Source organism: Chiloscyllium plagiosum, unplaced genomic scaffold (assembly GCF_037043375.1).
Source record: "Chiloscyllium plagiosum isolate Xiang-an unplaced genomic scaffold, Cpla_swu_hap1 HiC_scaffold_13, whole genome shotgun sequence".
NCBI classification, from domain to species: Eukaryota; Metazoa; Chordata; class Chondrichthyes; order Orectolobiformes; family Hemiscylliidae; genus Chiloscyllium; species Chiloscyllium plagiosum.
In genome coordinates, this window is record NW_028270151.1 from 92,051,515 (window position 1) to 92,066,839 (window position 15,325).

Consider the following 15,325-nt stretch of genomic DNA (forward strand, 5'->3'; position numbering starts at 1 on the left):
TCGTTTCTGAACTCTTTCAAGTTTCACGACATCCTTTTGATAGGAGGGAGACCAGAGTTGCACACAGTATTCCAAAAGTGGCCTAACTAATGTCCTGGACAACTGCAACATAATCTCCTAACTCCTATACATAGAACATAGAACAATACAGCACAGAACTGGCCCTTCGGCCCACGATGTTGTGCCAACATTTGTCCTAGCTTAAGCACCTATCCATGTACCTATCCAATTGCCGCTTAAAGGTCACCAATGATTCTGACTCTGCCACTCCCACAGGCAGCGCATTCCATGCCCCCACCACTCTCTGGGTAAATAACCTACCCCTGACATCCCCCCCTATACCTTCCACCCTTCACCTTAAATTTATGTCCCCTTGTAACACTCTGTTGTACCTGGGGAAAAAGTCTCTGACTGTCTACTCTATCTATTCCTCTATCTTTTAAACTTCTAACAAGTCACCCCTCATCCTTCACCGTTCCAATGAGAAAAGGCCTAGCATTCTCAACCTATCCTCGTACGACCTATTCCCAATCCAGGCAATATCCTGGTAAATCTCCTCTGCACCCTCTCCAAAGTTTCCACATCTTTCCTAAAATGAGGCGATCAGAACTGCACACAGTACTCCAAATGTGGCCTAACCAAGGTCCTATACAGCTGCAACATCATCTCACGACTCTTGAATTCAATTCTTCTGCTAATACACCATAGGCCTCTTTACAAGCTCTATCCACCTGAGTGGCAACTTTCAAAGATCTATGAACATAGACCCCAAGATCCCTCTGCTCCTCCACCTTACTAAAAACCCTACCGTTAACCCTGTATTCTGCATTCTTTGTCCTTCCAAAATGGACAATCTCATACTTGACAGGGTTGAACTCCATCTGCCACTCCTCAGCCCAGCTCTGCATCATATCTAAGTCCCTTTGCAGCCGACAACAGCCCTCCTCACTATCCACAACTCCACCAATCTTATCGTCTGCAAATTTACTGACCCACCCTTCGACTCCCTCTTCCAAGTGATTAATAAAAATTACAAACAGCAGAGGACCCAGAACTGATCCCTGCGGAACTCCACTTGTAACTGGGCTCCAGGCTGAATATTTACCATCTACCACCACTCTCTGACTTCGACCGGTTAGCCAGTTCTCTATCCAACTGGCCAAACTTCCCACTATCCCATGCCTCCTAACTTTCCGCATAAGCCTACCATGGGGAACCTTATCAAATGCCTTATTAAAATCCATGTACACTACATCCACTGCTCTACCCTCATCCACATGCTTGGTCACCTCCTCAAAGAATTCAATTAGACTTGTAATCAAGCAGTGTCTTTCCAGATACTCATAAATCCTATCCCTCAGTACCCTTTCCATTACTTTGCCTACCACTGAAGTAAGACTAACTAGCCTGTAATTCCCGGGATTATCCCTATTCCCTTTTTTGAACAGGGGCACAACATTCGCCACTCTCCAGTCCCCTGGTACCACCCCCGTTGACAGTGAAGGCGAAAAGATCATTGTCAACGGTTCTTCAATTTCCTCTCTTGCTTCCCACATAATCCTAGGATATATCCCGTCAGGCCCAGGGGTCTTGTGTATCCTCAATTTTTTCAAAATGCCCAACACATCTTCCTTCCTAACAAGTATCTCTTCTAGCTTATCAGTCCGTTTCATACTCTCTTCTTCAACAATACGGTCCCTCTCTAACCAATACTCTAACCAATAAAGGAAAGCAGACCAAACGCCACCTTCACTTGCCAATTTAAGTTGTAAGATAAATACATTAAAGGGAAGAATTTGTATAGGGCTGATTAAGGGCCAATGGTAAAATCTGTGTGAAGCAGCAAGATATTGGAAGGCTGTTAAATGAATGCTTCTCTTTGGTCTTCACTCTGGAAAAGGAGAACATAGTCCTTTTTTTTGAATTCCATGCCTGTGAGGAACTTGTGCAGTTTGACATGGGATATGGAGAGGTACTTGTGGCACTAACTGTTTTAAAACAGACAAATCCTCTGGCCCAGATGAATTGCCTCCCAGGCTGCTGTGGGAGGCGAGGCAGGAAATTACAGGGGTTCTGAGAGAGATTTTATAGAAGCACATAGATAATGAGAGACATGAATAGGGTGAATGCATTCTGACTTTTTCCCAGGATTGGGGATTTGAGAACATGAGGGCATTAGTTTAGGATTAAAGGGAAAGCATAAAGGGCATCTTGAGGGCAACTTTTTTTTACAGCAGAGAAACAGTCTGACGATCCCCAACCTTCAACTCCAGACCTACAGCTGAATTAGGTGAAGAGCCACAACCTTCCACCTCGATGTAATCTTGTGTATGCTACAAGAAACATTAAAATTAATTCTGCTTACATATTTTCAAATCTATTTTGGTATTTTGTGAACTTTCCTTGTATTTGCCATTCTGGGAATGTGTTTCAAATGCCGGGGTTTTGCTGAATTTAATAATTTTCAGGAAGCTAGCTCTCATGATCAAGAATGAAATTTAGTATGAAGAACTACAGTGTGATTAACTTAGATTCTAGGGTTTTGCTTTGCCATTCAAAATCAGTCATCACTTCACTTCTCTGGATGATATGGAAGCTAATTCACAAATAGTCACAATAGTGTTCATATCATCAGTCTACAGACCAGACCACATGCACCATTTTGGGTTATTTTGTCCCAGGTTACTTTGCATGAGTGAAAACAACAAATGCTGGAGATCACAGCCGTTCAGACAGCAACCATTGAGAGAGAGCAAACTAACGTTTCAGGTCTCGATGAAGAGTCATCCAGACTTAATGTTAGCTTGCTTTCTCTCTCCATGGATGCTGTCTGACTCTGTGATCTCCAGCATTTGTGGTTTTCAGTACAGATTCCAACATCTGCAGTAATTTGTTTTTACTTTGCGTGATATTTACAGTACTTTCATCAGTAGCTCTTCTTCTGCATTTGGACAAAAATATTTTTCTGTTACAATTTCTTTCAGATTGGGAACTCACTTCTGATTGTTTTTGTCAGTTATTTTGGAAATCGTGTTCACCGACCGAGGTTGGTTGGAATGGGTGGTCTTCTCCTCAGTTTTGGAGCTTTCCTGCTCACCATTCCTCACTTCATTTCTGAACGTTATGAGTACTCCAAGGCAGAAAATGGTAAATCAAGTTTGTTATTTCTTATCTGAATGTACCATATGTATGAGAATCGTTGGAAATATAGATACAGCTGCTTGCTTTGGAATTCAATTTAACTGAAAAGAGACATTGCTAAAGCTTCAGCAATATGTCCCACTTCTCGCAACTTCATTGGTGTTTCAGTTGTTTCATTAGATGCCTTGCATCAAAATTAAATCAGGCTAATAATTGGGAGTAGAAAACTTTGATATTTTGTTCTTGGGTCACCAACCTGTACTGTTAACATTGCCAGACTTGTAGTATTTCCAGCATTTCCTGTTTGTCTGAGTACTCATGGTGCAGACCATCAGTCTCTGTGCAGGTCCTTTGGTCCTAGCTTAGGCCCAACATTCCCACTGCAGGTCCATCACTCCTAGTTCAATGCCAATATTCTGAAGTCAAGCCAAATATTCCCAGCTGAGGCTTAATATTCCTAGCTTAGTACCAATACTGCTAGCTCAGGCCAAATATTCCTACCTTAAGTCAATATGCCAGTCATGCCAGCTGAAGTCCAGCACTCCAAGTTTAGACCCAATACTTTGAGCTCAGGCTCAATACATCTAATGCTGGTCCAGCACTTCTGGCTTAGGGCTGACACACTTCTAGCCCAATACTCCTAGTTCTGACCTAGCACTCTTCGTTCAATATCAATAAACCTAATTCAGTCCCAACACTTTGAGCTTGGTATGAATAATCCTAACTCCGGCTCGTCGGTGGTACTGCTGCCTCACAGCACCAGAGACCCGGGTTCAATTCCCGCCTCAGGCGACTGTGTGGAGTTTGCACATTCTCCCCGTGTCTATGTGGGTATCCTCCGGGTGCTCCGGTTTCCTCCCACAGTCCAAAAATGTGCAGGTCAGGCGAATTGGCCACGCTAAATTGCCCGTAGTGTTAGGTGAAGGGGTAAATGTAGGGGAATGAGTCTGGATGGGTTGCGGGTCGGTGTGGACTTGTTGGGCCGAAGGGCCTGTTTCCAATCTTTAAAAAAAATCCAGTTTAGGTCCAGTACTTGTAGTTCAGTATATACACACCTGGCTCAGGGTCAATACTCCTAGTTTTGACCCACTACTCTGAGCTCAGGCCTAGTACTTGTAGTTCAGGCCTAATAGATGCAGTACTCTGAGCTAAGGCTCACTACTCTTGGCTTTGGCTCAACAATCCATGCTCAAGCTCAATACTCCTTGCTCAGGATCAGCACTGCTGGATAATGACTCACATTTTTAAAATTCGACTCCATTGTGTTTGGATAAAGCTGCCAGAGGAAGTGGTGGAGGCAGGTACCATCACAACATTTAAAAGGCATCTGGGTGGAAGCGTTTAGAGAGACATGGACCAAAATGCAGGCAAATGGGTCTAGGTAATATTGGGATGTTTGGTTGGCATGGACAAGTTGGACGGACTGACTGGTCTGTTTCAGTGCTGTATGACACAATGACACTATCTTTTCCCAAGGGCATTCTGTCCCCTTATGAGGCAACATTTACATTTTCTTCTTCTCAGCTGCAGTGATGTTCATGAAATTTCTGAATGAGTGTTCTAATTGTGTAAATCATTAATCTTTAAACTCTTTGAACTTATAATAAGGTGTATATGTGTGGTTTCATATCTTTTATCCAGGATCAGTAGGAATCGGTCTCTTTCTGCATTGCTGCTGAGTTCCCAAAGATCCAAAAGGTGTCTGATAATTTGTTTTATGGTCCTGGTGCGAATATTGCAATAAAAGTTGGAGGTCATTTGGCCCACTGAGCCATGCTTATTCTTTCACAGTGGGATTTTGTTAGCCCACACACCTCCATTCCTTCCTGCATAGATGCATTTTTTCCTGTCAAATATTTATTTGGTTCCTTTTTGAAAACTCCCATTGAACTTATTTCAACAATATCAAGCATTGCATTTCAAATCCTAACTACACAACTGAAACCACTTTTATTTAGGCAGCATTTTGAACATGGTAAAATGTCCTAAGAACTTCATAGGAACATATACAAGCCACATATGATGCTGACATACATAATCAAATTAGGACAGATGGTCAAGAGTTTGATGATATGTAAGGACCATTTTGAAGGTGAAAGTGGAAAGCAGCAGATGGTTCAGGGAAGGGATTCTCGAGGTTTGGTCTTGTCAGGTAAAGGTACTGCTGTCAATAGTAACACAGTGAAAATCAAGGAGGCCAGAGTTTGAAGTGTTTTCAATGACACTGAGTTTAAATATCCATTCAGCCCCCTAACCCTCCTGTCCCTTACCTTAAATCTATGCCCCTGATTATTGATCCCTCCATCAATGGGAAAGGTTCCTTTCTGTCTGTCCTATCAATGCCCCTCATAATTTCCTCCATTCCATGTCTCTTCTCAATCTCCTCTTCTCATCTCGGGAAAACAACCCTAGTCTCCATTCTCTTTTCGTAACTGAAACTCTCTAGTGCAGGCAACATCCTGGTAAATCTCCTCTCCAGTGCTATCACATCCCTCCTATAATGTGGATTCCAGAACTGCACACAATAATACAGCTATGTTCTAACCAGCAATGTATACAGCTCCAGAAAAACTTTACTGCTTTTAAATTCTGTGCTTTGGTTCATAAAGGCAAGTATTTCATAGATCTTCCTGACTGTTATCTAACCATCCCACTACCTTAGGGGACTGGTTGGCATGCACGCCAAGCTCCCTATGATCACTGGTGCTTCCCAGGATCCTACCATTTATCATGCATTTCCTTGCCTTTTTCGTCCTGTCCACACCTCACACTTAACCAGACTGAATTCCATTTACCACCAATTAGCCCTTCTGATCACCCTATCTATTTCTTCCTGTAATCTAAGGCTATCCTAAGGATATTCTCACTATGTACTACCCCAGTAATTTTTATATCATCCATAAACTTACTAATCAATGAATGGGAAAGATGCTGGAGTCTATTATAAAAGATAGTAGTAACAGGATAGGTCAGAGTCAGCATGGATTTATGAAGGGGAAATCATGCTTGACTAATCTTTAGATTAGATTAGATTAGATTAGATTAGATTAGATTACAGTGTGGAAACAGGCCTTTGGCCCAACAAGTCCGCACCGACCCGCCGAAACGAAACCCACCCATACCCCTACATTTACCCCTTACCTAACACTACGGGCAATTTAGTATGGCCAATTCACCTGACCCTGCACATCTTTGGACTGTGGGAGGAAACCGGAGCACCCGGAGGAAACCCACGCAGACACGGGGAGAACGTGCAAACTCCACACAGTCAGTCGCCTGAGGCGGGAATTGAACCCAGGTCTCTGGCGCTGTGAGGCAGCAATGCTAACCATTGTGCCACCGTGCCGCCCAGATCTGGAATTTTTTGAGGATGTAACTCTGAAGATGGACGAGGGAGATCCAGTAGATGCAGTGTACCTGCACTTTCAGAAAGCTTTTGATAAAGTCCCACATAGGAGGTTAGTGAGCAAAATTAGGGCGCAAAGTACTAACTTGGATTTAAAGTTGGTTGGCTGACAGGAAACAAAGACTAGTGATAAACTGCTCCATTTTGGAATGGCATGCAGTGACCAGTGGGGTACCGCAGGGATCAGTGCTGGGTCCGCAGCTTTTTACAATATAGAAGATGGTATTAGTAATAACATTAGCAAATTTGCTGATGATACTAAGCTGGTTGGCAGGGTGAAATGTGATGAGGATGTTAGGAGATTACAGGGTGACCTGGACAGGTTAGGTGAGTGGTCAGATGCATGGCAGATGCAGTTTAATGTGGATAAATGTGTGGTTATCCACTTTGGTGGCAAGAACAGGAAGGCAGATTACTAGCTAAATGGAATCCATTTAGGTAAAGGGGCAGTACAGAGAGATCTAGGTGTTCTTGTACACCAGTCAATGAAGGTAAACATGCAGGTACAGCAGGTAGTGAAGAAGGCTAATAGTATGTTGGCCTTCATAACAAGAGGGATTGAGTATAGAAGCAAAGAGGTTCTTTTGCAGCTATACAGGGCCCTGGTGAGACCACACCTGGAGTACTGTGTGCAGTTCTGATCTCCAAATTTGAGGAAAGACATTCTGGCTATTGAGGGAGTGCAGCGTAGGTTCACGAGGTCAATTCCTGGGATTACCTTACGCTGAAAGACTGGAGCAACTGGGCTTGTATACCCTTGAGTTTAGAAGACTGAGAGGGGATCTGATTGAGACATATAAGATTATTAAAGGATTGGACACTCTGGAGGCAGGAAACATGTTTCCGCTGATGGGTGAGTGCCGAACCAGGGGACACAGCTTAAAAATATGGGGTAAACCATTTAGGACAGAGATGAGGAGAAACTTCTTCACCCAGAGTGGTGGCTGTGTGGAATGCTCTGCCCCAGAGGACAGTGGAGGCCCAGTCTCTGGATTAATTTAAGAAAGAGTTGGATAGAGCTCTCAAGATAGTGGTATCAAGGGTTATGGAGATAAGGCAGGAACAGGATACTGATTAAGGATGATCACCCATGATCATATTGAATGGTGGTGCAGGCTCGAAGGGCAGAATGGCCTACTCCTGCACCTATTGTCTAATCTTCTGACATTCAAGTCTAAATTTATCTAGACCACAAACAGCAAAGGCCCCAGCAATGAGCTCCACAGGAACCAACGAGACAAAGGCTACCAATCACAATAACATCCTTTGATCATCACCCTCTGTGTTCTGTCACTTAGATCCAATTTATCAAATTTCCTTCCCTTTGCTATCTGACTCCCATGTGAGACCTTACCACACGTCTTGCTGAAATCCAAGTAAATTACATCAAAAACATTGTCTTCTCCAACTTGAAAAATTCAATCAAGTTGGTCAGACATTACCTCAAAGAACAAAGAAAATTACTGCACAGGAAGAGGCCCTTCGGCCCTCCAAGCCTGCGCGAATCCAGATCCTCTATCTAAACCTGTCACCTATTTTCTAAGGGTCTGTATCCCTTTGCTCCCTGTCCATTCATGTATCTGTCTAGATACATTTGAAATGACGTTATTGTGCCCGCCCCTACCATCTCCACTGGCAATGCATTCCAGGCACCCCACAACCCTTTGCATAAAGAACTTTCCATGGATATCTCCCCTCAATTTTTCCTCTCTCACTTTGAACTCGTGACACCTAGTAATTGAGTCCTCCCACTATGGTGGGGGGGGGGGGGTGGGGAGAAAGCTTCTTGCTGTCCACCCAGCCCATACTTCTCATGATTTTGTAGACCTCAATCTTGTCCCCCTTAACCTCCATCTTTCTAATGAAAATAATCATGGCCTACTTAACCTCTCTAACCTGCTAACGACTTCCATAGCAGGCAACATCCTGGTGAACCTCCCCTATACCCTCTCCAAGACATCCACATCTTTTTGGTAATGTGGCGGTCAGACCTGCACGGCAGTATTCCAAATGTGCCCGAACCAAAGTCCTATACAACTGTAATGTGACCTGCCAACTCTTGTACTCAATACCCCATCTGATGAAGGAAAGCATGCCGTATGCTGCCTTGACTACTCTATTGACCTGTGTTGCCACATTCAGGGAACAATGGACCTGAACACCCAGATTTCCCTGTACATCACCTTTCCCCAGGACTTTTCCATTTATTGTATAGTTTGCTCTTGAATTGGATCTTCCAAACACATCACCTCGCATTTTCTTGTTTTGAACTGCATCTGCCACTTCTCTGCCTGGCTCTCCAATCTAACTATATTCTGCTGTATTCTCTGACAGTCCCCTTCACTATCTGCTACTCCAGCAATCTAAATATCACCTGCAAAACTCTCTAATCATGCCACCTATATCTTCCTCCAGATCATTCATGTATATCACAAACAACAGTGGTCCCAGCACCGATCCCTGTGGAACATCACTGTTCACAGGTCTTCATTTTTAGAAACTCCCTTCTACTACTGCTGTCTATCTCCTGTTGCTCAGCCAGTTCTTTATCCATCCATGAAAACACCCTGGATTCCATATGACTTCATCTTCTCCATTAGCTGACCATGGGGAACCTTACAAAACCCTTACTAAAATCCATGTATATGACATCTACAACCCTTTCCTCATCAATCAACCTTGTTACTTCCTCAAAGAATTCTATTAGATTTGTAAGACATGACCTTCCCTGCACAAAACCATATTGCCTATCACTAAGCCCATTTTCTTCCAAATGGGAATAGATCCTATCCCTCAGTATCTTTTTCAGCAGTTTATCTACCGCTGATGTTAGTCTCGGGAGTCTATAATTACCTGGATTATCCTTGCTACCCTTCTTAAACAAGTGGACAATATTAGCAATTCTGCAGCCCTCTGGGACCTAACCCATGTTCAAGGATGCTGCAAAGATATCTGTTAAAGTCCCAAGCTAGTTCCTCTCTCACTTCCCCTAAAAACCTGGGATAGATCCCATCCGGATGTGGGGACTTGTTCACCTTAATGGTTTTAGAATACCCAACATTTCCTCTCTCCTTATGCCGACTTGACCTCGAGTAATCAAACATCTATCCCTAACCTCAGTGTCCGTCATGTCTCTCTCCTCTGTGAATACCGAAGCAAAGTACTCATTAGGAATCTGACCATTTTCTGACTCCACGCAAACCTTTTCTACTTTGTCTCTGAGTGGGCCAAACCTTTCCTGAGTTACTCTCTTGCTCCTTATATGAATAAAAAACTTTGAGATTTTCTTTAACCTTGATAGCTAAAGATATCTCATGACCACTTTAGCCCTCTTAATTCCTCATTTCAGATGGGTCCATGCATTCCCGATATTTTTCCAAAGCTTCATTTGTCTTTAGTCACCTAGACCTTATGTACACTTCCTCTTCCCTCTTAGCTAGTTTCTCCATTTCACCTGTCATCCATGATTCCCTAATCTAGCCATTTCTATCCCTCATTTTCACAGGAACGTATCTCTCCTGAACTCTAATCGACCTCCCTTTGAAAGCCTCCTACATATCGAATGTGGATTTACCTTCAAACAGCTGCTCCCAGTCTATATTCCCCAGCTCTTGTGGAATTTTGCTATAGTTGGCCTTCCCCCAATTTAGCACGCTTCCTTTAGGACCACTCTCGTCTTTGTCCATGAGTATTCTAAAACTTACAGAAATGTGATCACTATTTCCAAAAGTAATCCCCTACTGAAACTTCAACCACCTGGCCGGGCTCATTCCCAAACAACAGATGGCCCCTTCCCAAGTTGTACTATTTACATACTGCTCTAGAAAACCCTCCTGGATGCTCCTTACAAATTCTGCTCCATCTAAACCACTAACAGTAAGTAAATCCCAGTCAATGTTGGGAAAATTAAAATCTCCTATCACCACTACCCTGTTGCTCCTGCATCCTTCCATAATCTGTTTATATATTTGTACTTCTATCTCACGTTCACTGTTGGGAGGCCTGTAGTACAGCCCCAACATTGTTACTGCACCCTTCCTATTTCTGAGCTCTGCCCATATTGCCTCACTGCTTGAGGCCTTCATAGTGCTCTCCCTGAGCACAGCTGTGATATCCTCTCTGACCAATAATGCAACTCCTCCAACCCCGTTACCTCCCTCTCTAACCCGCCTGAAGCATTGATATCCTGGGATATTTAGTTGCCAATCATGCATTTCCCTCAACCAAGTCTCCGTAATAGCAATGGCATCATACTCCCAGGTACTAATCCAAGCCCTAAGTTCATCTGCCTTACCTGCTACACCTCTCGCATTCAAACAAATGCTCCTCCAACCACCTCTCCCTTTGTGTTCATCTGCTCCCTGCCTACTCTTCCCCTTAGTCACGCTGACTTCTTTATCTAGTTCCTTACAGGCTTTAGTTACTACCTCCTTCCTGTCCACTAACCACCTCATTTCATTCCCATCCCCCTGCCACATTTGTTTAACCCTCCCCAACAGCGTAAGCAAAAGCACCCCCTTGGACATTGGTTTCAATCTGGCCAAGGTGTAGACAGTCCCACAATCAGTTCCAATGTCCCAAAACTCTGAACCCCTCCCTCCTGCACCATCTCTCAAGTCACGCATTCACCCTGCCTATTCCTTCATTCCTACTCTGACTAGCACGTGGGACTGGTAGGAATCCTGAGATTACTACCTGAGATCATACTTTTTAACTTGCTTCCTAACTCCCTAATTATACTTGTAGGACCTCATCCCATTCTTTTACCAACATCATTGGTGCTTATACGCACCATGATAACTGGTTGCTCACCCTCCACCTTGAGGATTTTCTGCAGCCAATCTGAGACATCCCTGACCCGTGCACCCGAGAGGAATCATACCATTCCGGAGTCTCGTTTTCGACCACAGCACCACCCATCTTTTCCCCTTCCAATTGAATCCCCTTTGCACTCTTTTTCCCGCCCTTCTATACAGCAGAGCCAGCCACTGTGCTGTGAACCTGGCTCCTGCTGCCTTCCCTTGGTGTGCCATCTTCCCCAACAGAATCCAAAACAGAAACAGTATTACATGTTTTGGAGGGAGATGACCACAGGGGCACCTGCACTGCCTTCCTGCTCTTGAAGTTTTGGTCACCCATTCCCTTTCTCCCTCAGCAATCCTAGTCTGTGGTGTGACCAATTCACTAAACGTTCTAAACACAACTCCATCAGCATTGTATATGCTCCAAAATGAGTCCACCCGCAGCTCCAGAGCCATCATGTGGTCTAACAAGATCTGCAGTGGGACACACTTCTTGCATGTGAAGGAGTCAGGGACATTAGCTGTGTCCCTGAGCTCCCACAATGAACAAGAGGACCATAACCCAGGTAACAAAACCATGCTGACTTTTCTTGATTAATCCCAGTCTCTTCAAATGCAGAGAACCCTATCCCTCAGAATTACTTCCTTAAAGGTTAGATTCACTGCCTGTAGTTCATTGGTTAATGTTTTACTCCCTGTCTGAATATGGTACCACATTGGCTGTCCTCCAATCCTCTAACACCCCTCCTACGGCTGGAGGTTAATTCAGAATTATTCCTGGACTTGTCAGGACCCAGAGCCTTTGCAGTATCTAGTACCTTCAGTCATTTCTTCTTATCATGTGGAGTGAATTGTATTGGGACTAGCACCTCAGATACTGGGGTCCTCGGGAGAAGGTTGAATTACACCATCCACTAAGCACTTATAGCTGAGGGTTGTTGCTAATGTGTCGTTTTATCTTTTGTAATGATGTGCTCTGCTTATCCATCATGGAGGCTGGGGATATTTGTGGAAATGCCTTTGCCAGGGAGAAAGGGGGAGAGAGATGGGTGGGGGGGAAAGAGAGAGAGACAGGGAGAGTGAGCGTGCGTTCATGTGTGAGGCAAATCCTGGCAGTTTTCCCACTGGCAAGTACTGAAGTGGATGTGCGTACTGAATATTGATGATTCACACTGCCATCATTTACCACTTGAAATTCTTATTCACCTAAGGCTGTCAAACCAATAGATCTTGATGTCTGTGGAGAGGAGTCTGAGTCCGTCTCAGCCAGACAAAGCTGAAAAGGCCTCAGCAGCCAGCTTCCCTCTTTCAGGGTAGATTTCTTTTGTCTGTCTGATGCTGATACAATAACACGTTGCAGTGTTCTTGTGCACAGTGGTAGCATCCCTACCTTTGAGCCAGGAGGCCTGGTTCAAATCCCACCTGCTCCAGAGGTGTCATAACATCTGAATAGGTTGGTTAATAATATCTCCAATGGAGATATTTTTAATCAGACAAATCAGACCATTGAAGGTGACTGCTCAGGTGGAAAAAGCAGTAAATAACACTTAGTGTTTTTGGCTTTATTAAAATGGGTTTAGACTACAAGAGCAGGGAGGTAATGTTGAACTTGTATAAGACAAGTTACACCACAGTGTAGGTACTGCATGCAATTCTGGGTATCATATTATAGGAAGGATGTATTGGTCAGCATGTGGAAGCAATTTACTAGAATTTTGCCATGGCCAGATCCAACATTTATTACCTTTGCCTGTCTCCCTAACTTGTCCAGAGGCAGTTAAGTCAATTATATTGATGTCGTTCTGAAGTCACACGTAGACCAGATCAAGTAAGGACAATAGTTTCCTTCCTAAAGAATATTAGTGAACCAGGTGGGTTCTCATTGGATTCAGGTGAATTGGCCATGCTAAATTGCCCGTAGTGAGAGGTAAAAGGGGTAAATGTAGGGGTATGGGTGGGTTGTGCTTCAGCGGGTCGGTGTGGACTTGTTGGGCCAAAGGGACTGTTTCCAGACTAAGTAATCTAATCTAATGTGTAAGTAATCTAATCATAATTTGAGATTTGTATTCTGCCAAGGTAGGATTCAAATTCCAGTTCCAGCAAACTTTACCTGTGTCTCTAGATTAATAGTCTAGTAATAATACTTCTAGGCCAAAGCCTTCCCTAAATGGTTCTGGGAATGAGATACTTTAAATACAAAGATAGATTGAAGAAGTTGATACTATTCTCCATGGAGAGAGGAAGGATGAGAGGAGATCTGATAGAGGTTTCAAAATCATGAACAGGCTGAATAGAATAGATAGAGTGAAGCTATTTCCACTTGTAAAAGAAGCAAGAATGAGAGTTTATGGACTGTCAAAATGAACCAGTGGTGATGTGGAAAAAGAAACTTTGTCACAGATCAAGTTGTTATGAAATTCTCTCCCTGGAAATGTGATGGAAACAGGTTCAATTGAGGAAATGGGTTTTTGCATTGTAATGATGTGCAGGGATATGAGGATAACGCAGGAGACTGGCAATGAATAATAGAGCCGGTCAAGGTACATTGGGCTGAATAGCCTCCTCCTTTATCATCACAATTCTGTGACTTTGTGAAATCCACCAGAGAAGACTGTTCAAAGGAACATTGATCAAGCTGCTCTCAGACAAGTGCTCAAACCCATCTCAGTTTCCACCAATTGTAAAGTAAAAGTGAAAACAAGAAGTAATAAACCCTGTGGAAATAAATGACTTTGTCTTTCTTGCAGAAAATGTAAATTATTCCAGCATTGACACCTGTCGCCTAGAGAACCAGACACAAAGCATGGAAACCTGTACTAAGTTCACAGTACACTCGAACAATATGAGCATTGTGTGGGTAATAATTGTCATTGCCCAGCTAATAGTGGGCATTGGGACTGTGCCTATTCAGCCATTTGGCATTTCGTATGTGGATGATTTTGCTGAGCCTTCAAACTCTCCAATATATATCGGTAAGTTTTCAAATTGCACAATGTTGACATATCTTTGAAAATTGATCTGTACATAGAACATAGAACAGTACAGCACAGAACAGGCCCTTCAGCCCACGATGTTGTGCCGACCACTGATCCTCATGTATGCACCCTCAAATTTCTGTGACCATATGCATGTCCAGTAGTCTCTTAAATGTCCCCAATGACCTTGCTTCCACAACTGCTGCTGGCAACGCATTCCATGCTCTCTCAACTCTCTGTGTAAAGAACCCGCCTCTGACATCCCCTCTATACTTTCCTCCAAACAGATTAAAAATATGACCCCTCGTGTTAGTCATTTCTGCCCTGGGAAACAGTCTCTGGCTATCAACTCTATCTATGCCTCTCATTATCTTGTATACCTCAATTAGGTCCACTCTCCTCCTCCTTTTCTCCAATGAAAAAAGTCCGAGCTCAGTCAACCTCTCCTCATAAGATAAGCCCTCCAGTTCAGGCAGCAAGCTGGTAAACCTCCTCTGAACCCTCTCCAAAGCATCCACATCTTTCCTATAATAGGGCAACCAGAACTGGACACAGTATTCCAAGTGAGATCTAACCAAAGAGCTGCAACAAGATCTCACGACTCTTAACTCAATCCCCCTGTTAATGAAAGCCAAAACACTATATGCTTTCTTAACAACCCTGTCCATTTGGGTGGCCATTTTAAGGGAACTATGTACCTGCACACCAAGATCCCTCTGTTCCTCCACACTGCCAAGAATCCTATCCTTAATCCTGTACTCAGCTTTCAAATTCGACCTTCCAAAATGCATCACCTCACATTTATCCAGGTTGAACTCCATCTGCCACCTCTCAGCCCATCTCTGTATCCTGTCAATGTCCCGCTGCAGACTACAACAGCCCTCTATACTGTCAACGACACCTCCAACCTTTGTGTCATCTGCAAACTTGCTGACCCATCCTTCAATCCCCTCGTCCAAGTCATTAATAAAAATTACAAACAGTAGAGGCCAAGGACAGAA

The 15,325-nt window shown here is 43.6% G+C and overlaps 1 protein-coding gene across 4 annotated transcripts in view; it reads left to right on the forward strand.

Moving 5' to 3' along the window:
- Positions 1 to 15,325, forward strand: part of slco2a1 (solute carrier organic anion transporter family, member 2A1) — a 151,455-nt gene that overhangs the window by 40,090 nt on the left and 96,040 nt on the right. For 3 of the 4 annotated variants that reach the window (XM_087993914.1, XM_087993915.1, XM_087993916.1), the window contains exons 3-4: positions 2,985 to 3,147; positions 14,097 to 14,321. In XM_087993914.1, the coding sequence (XP_087850040.1) occupies positions 2,985 to 3,147; positions 14,097 to 14,321 (388 nt within the window). The remainder of the gene's footprint in view (positions 1 to 2,984; positions 3,148 to 14,096; positions 14,322 to 15,325) is intronic. The other variant, XM_087993917.1, reaches the window with a different exon arrangement.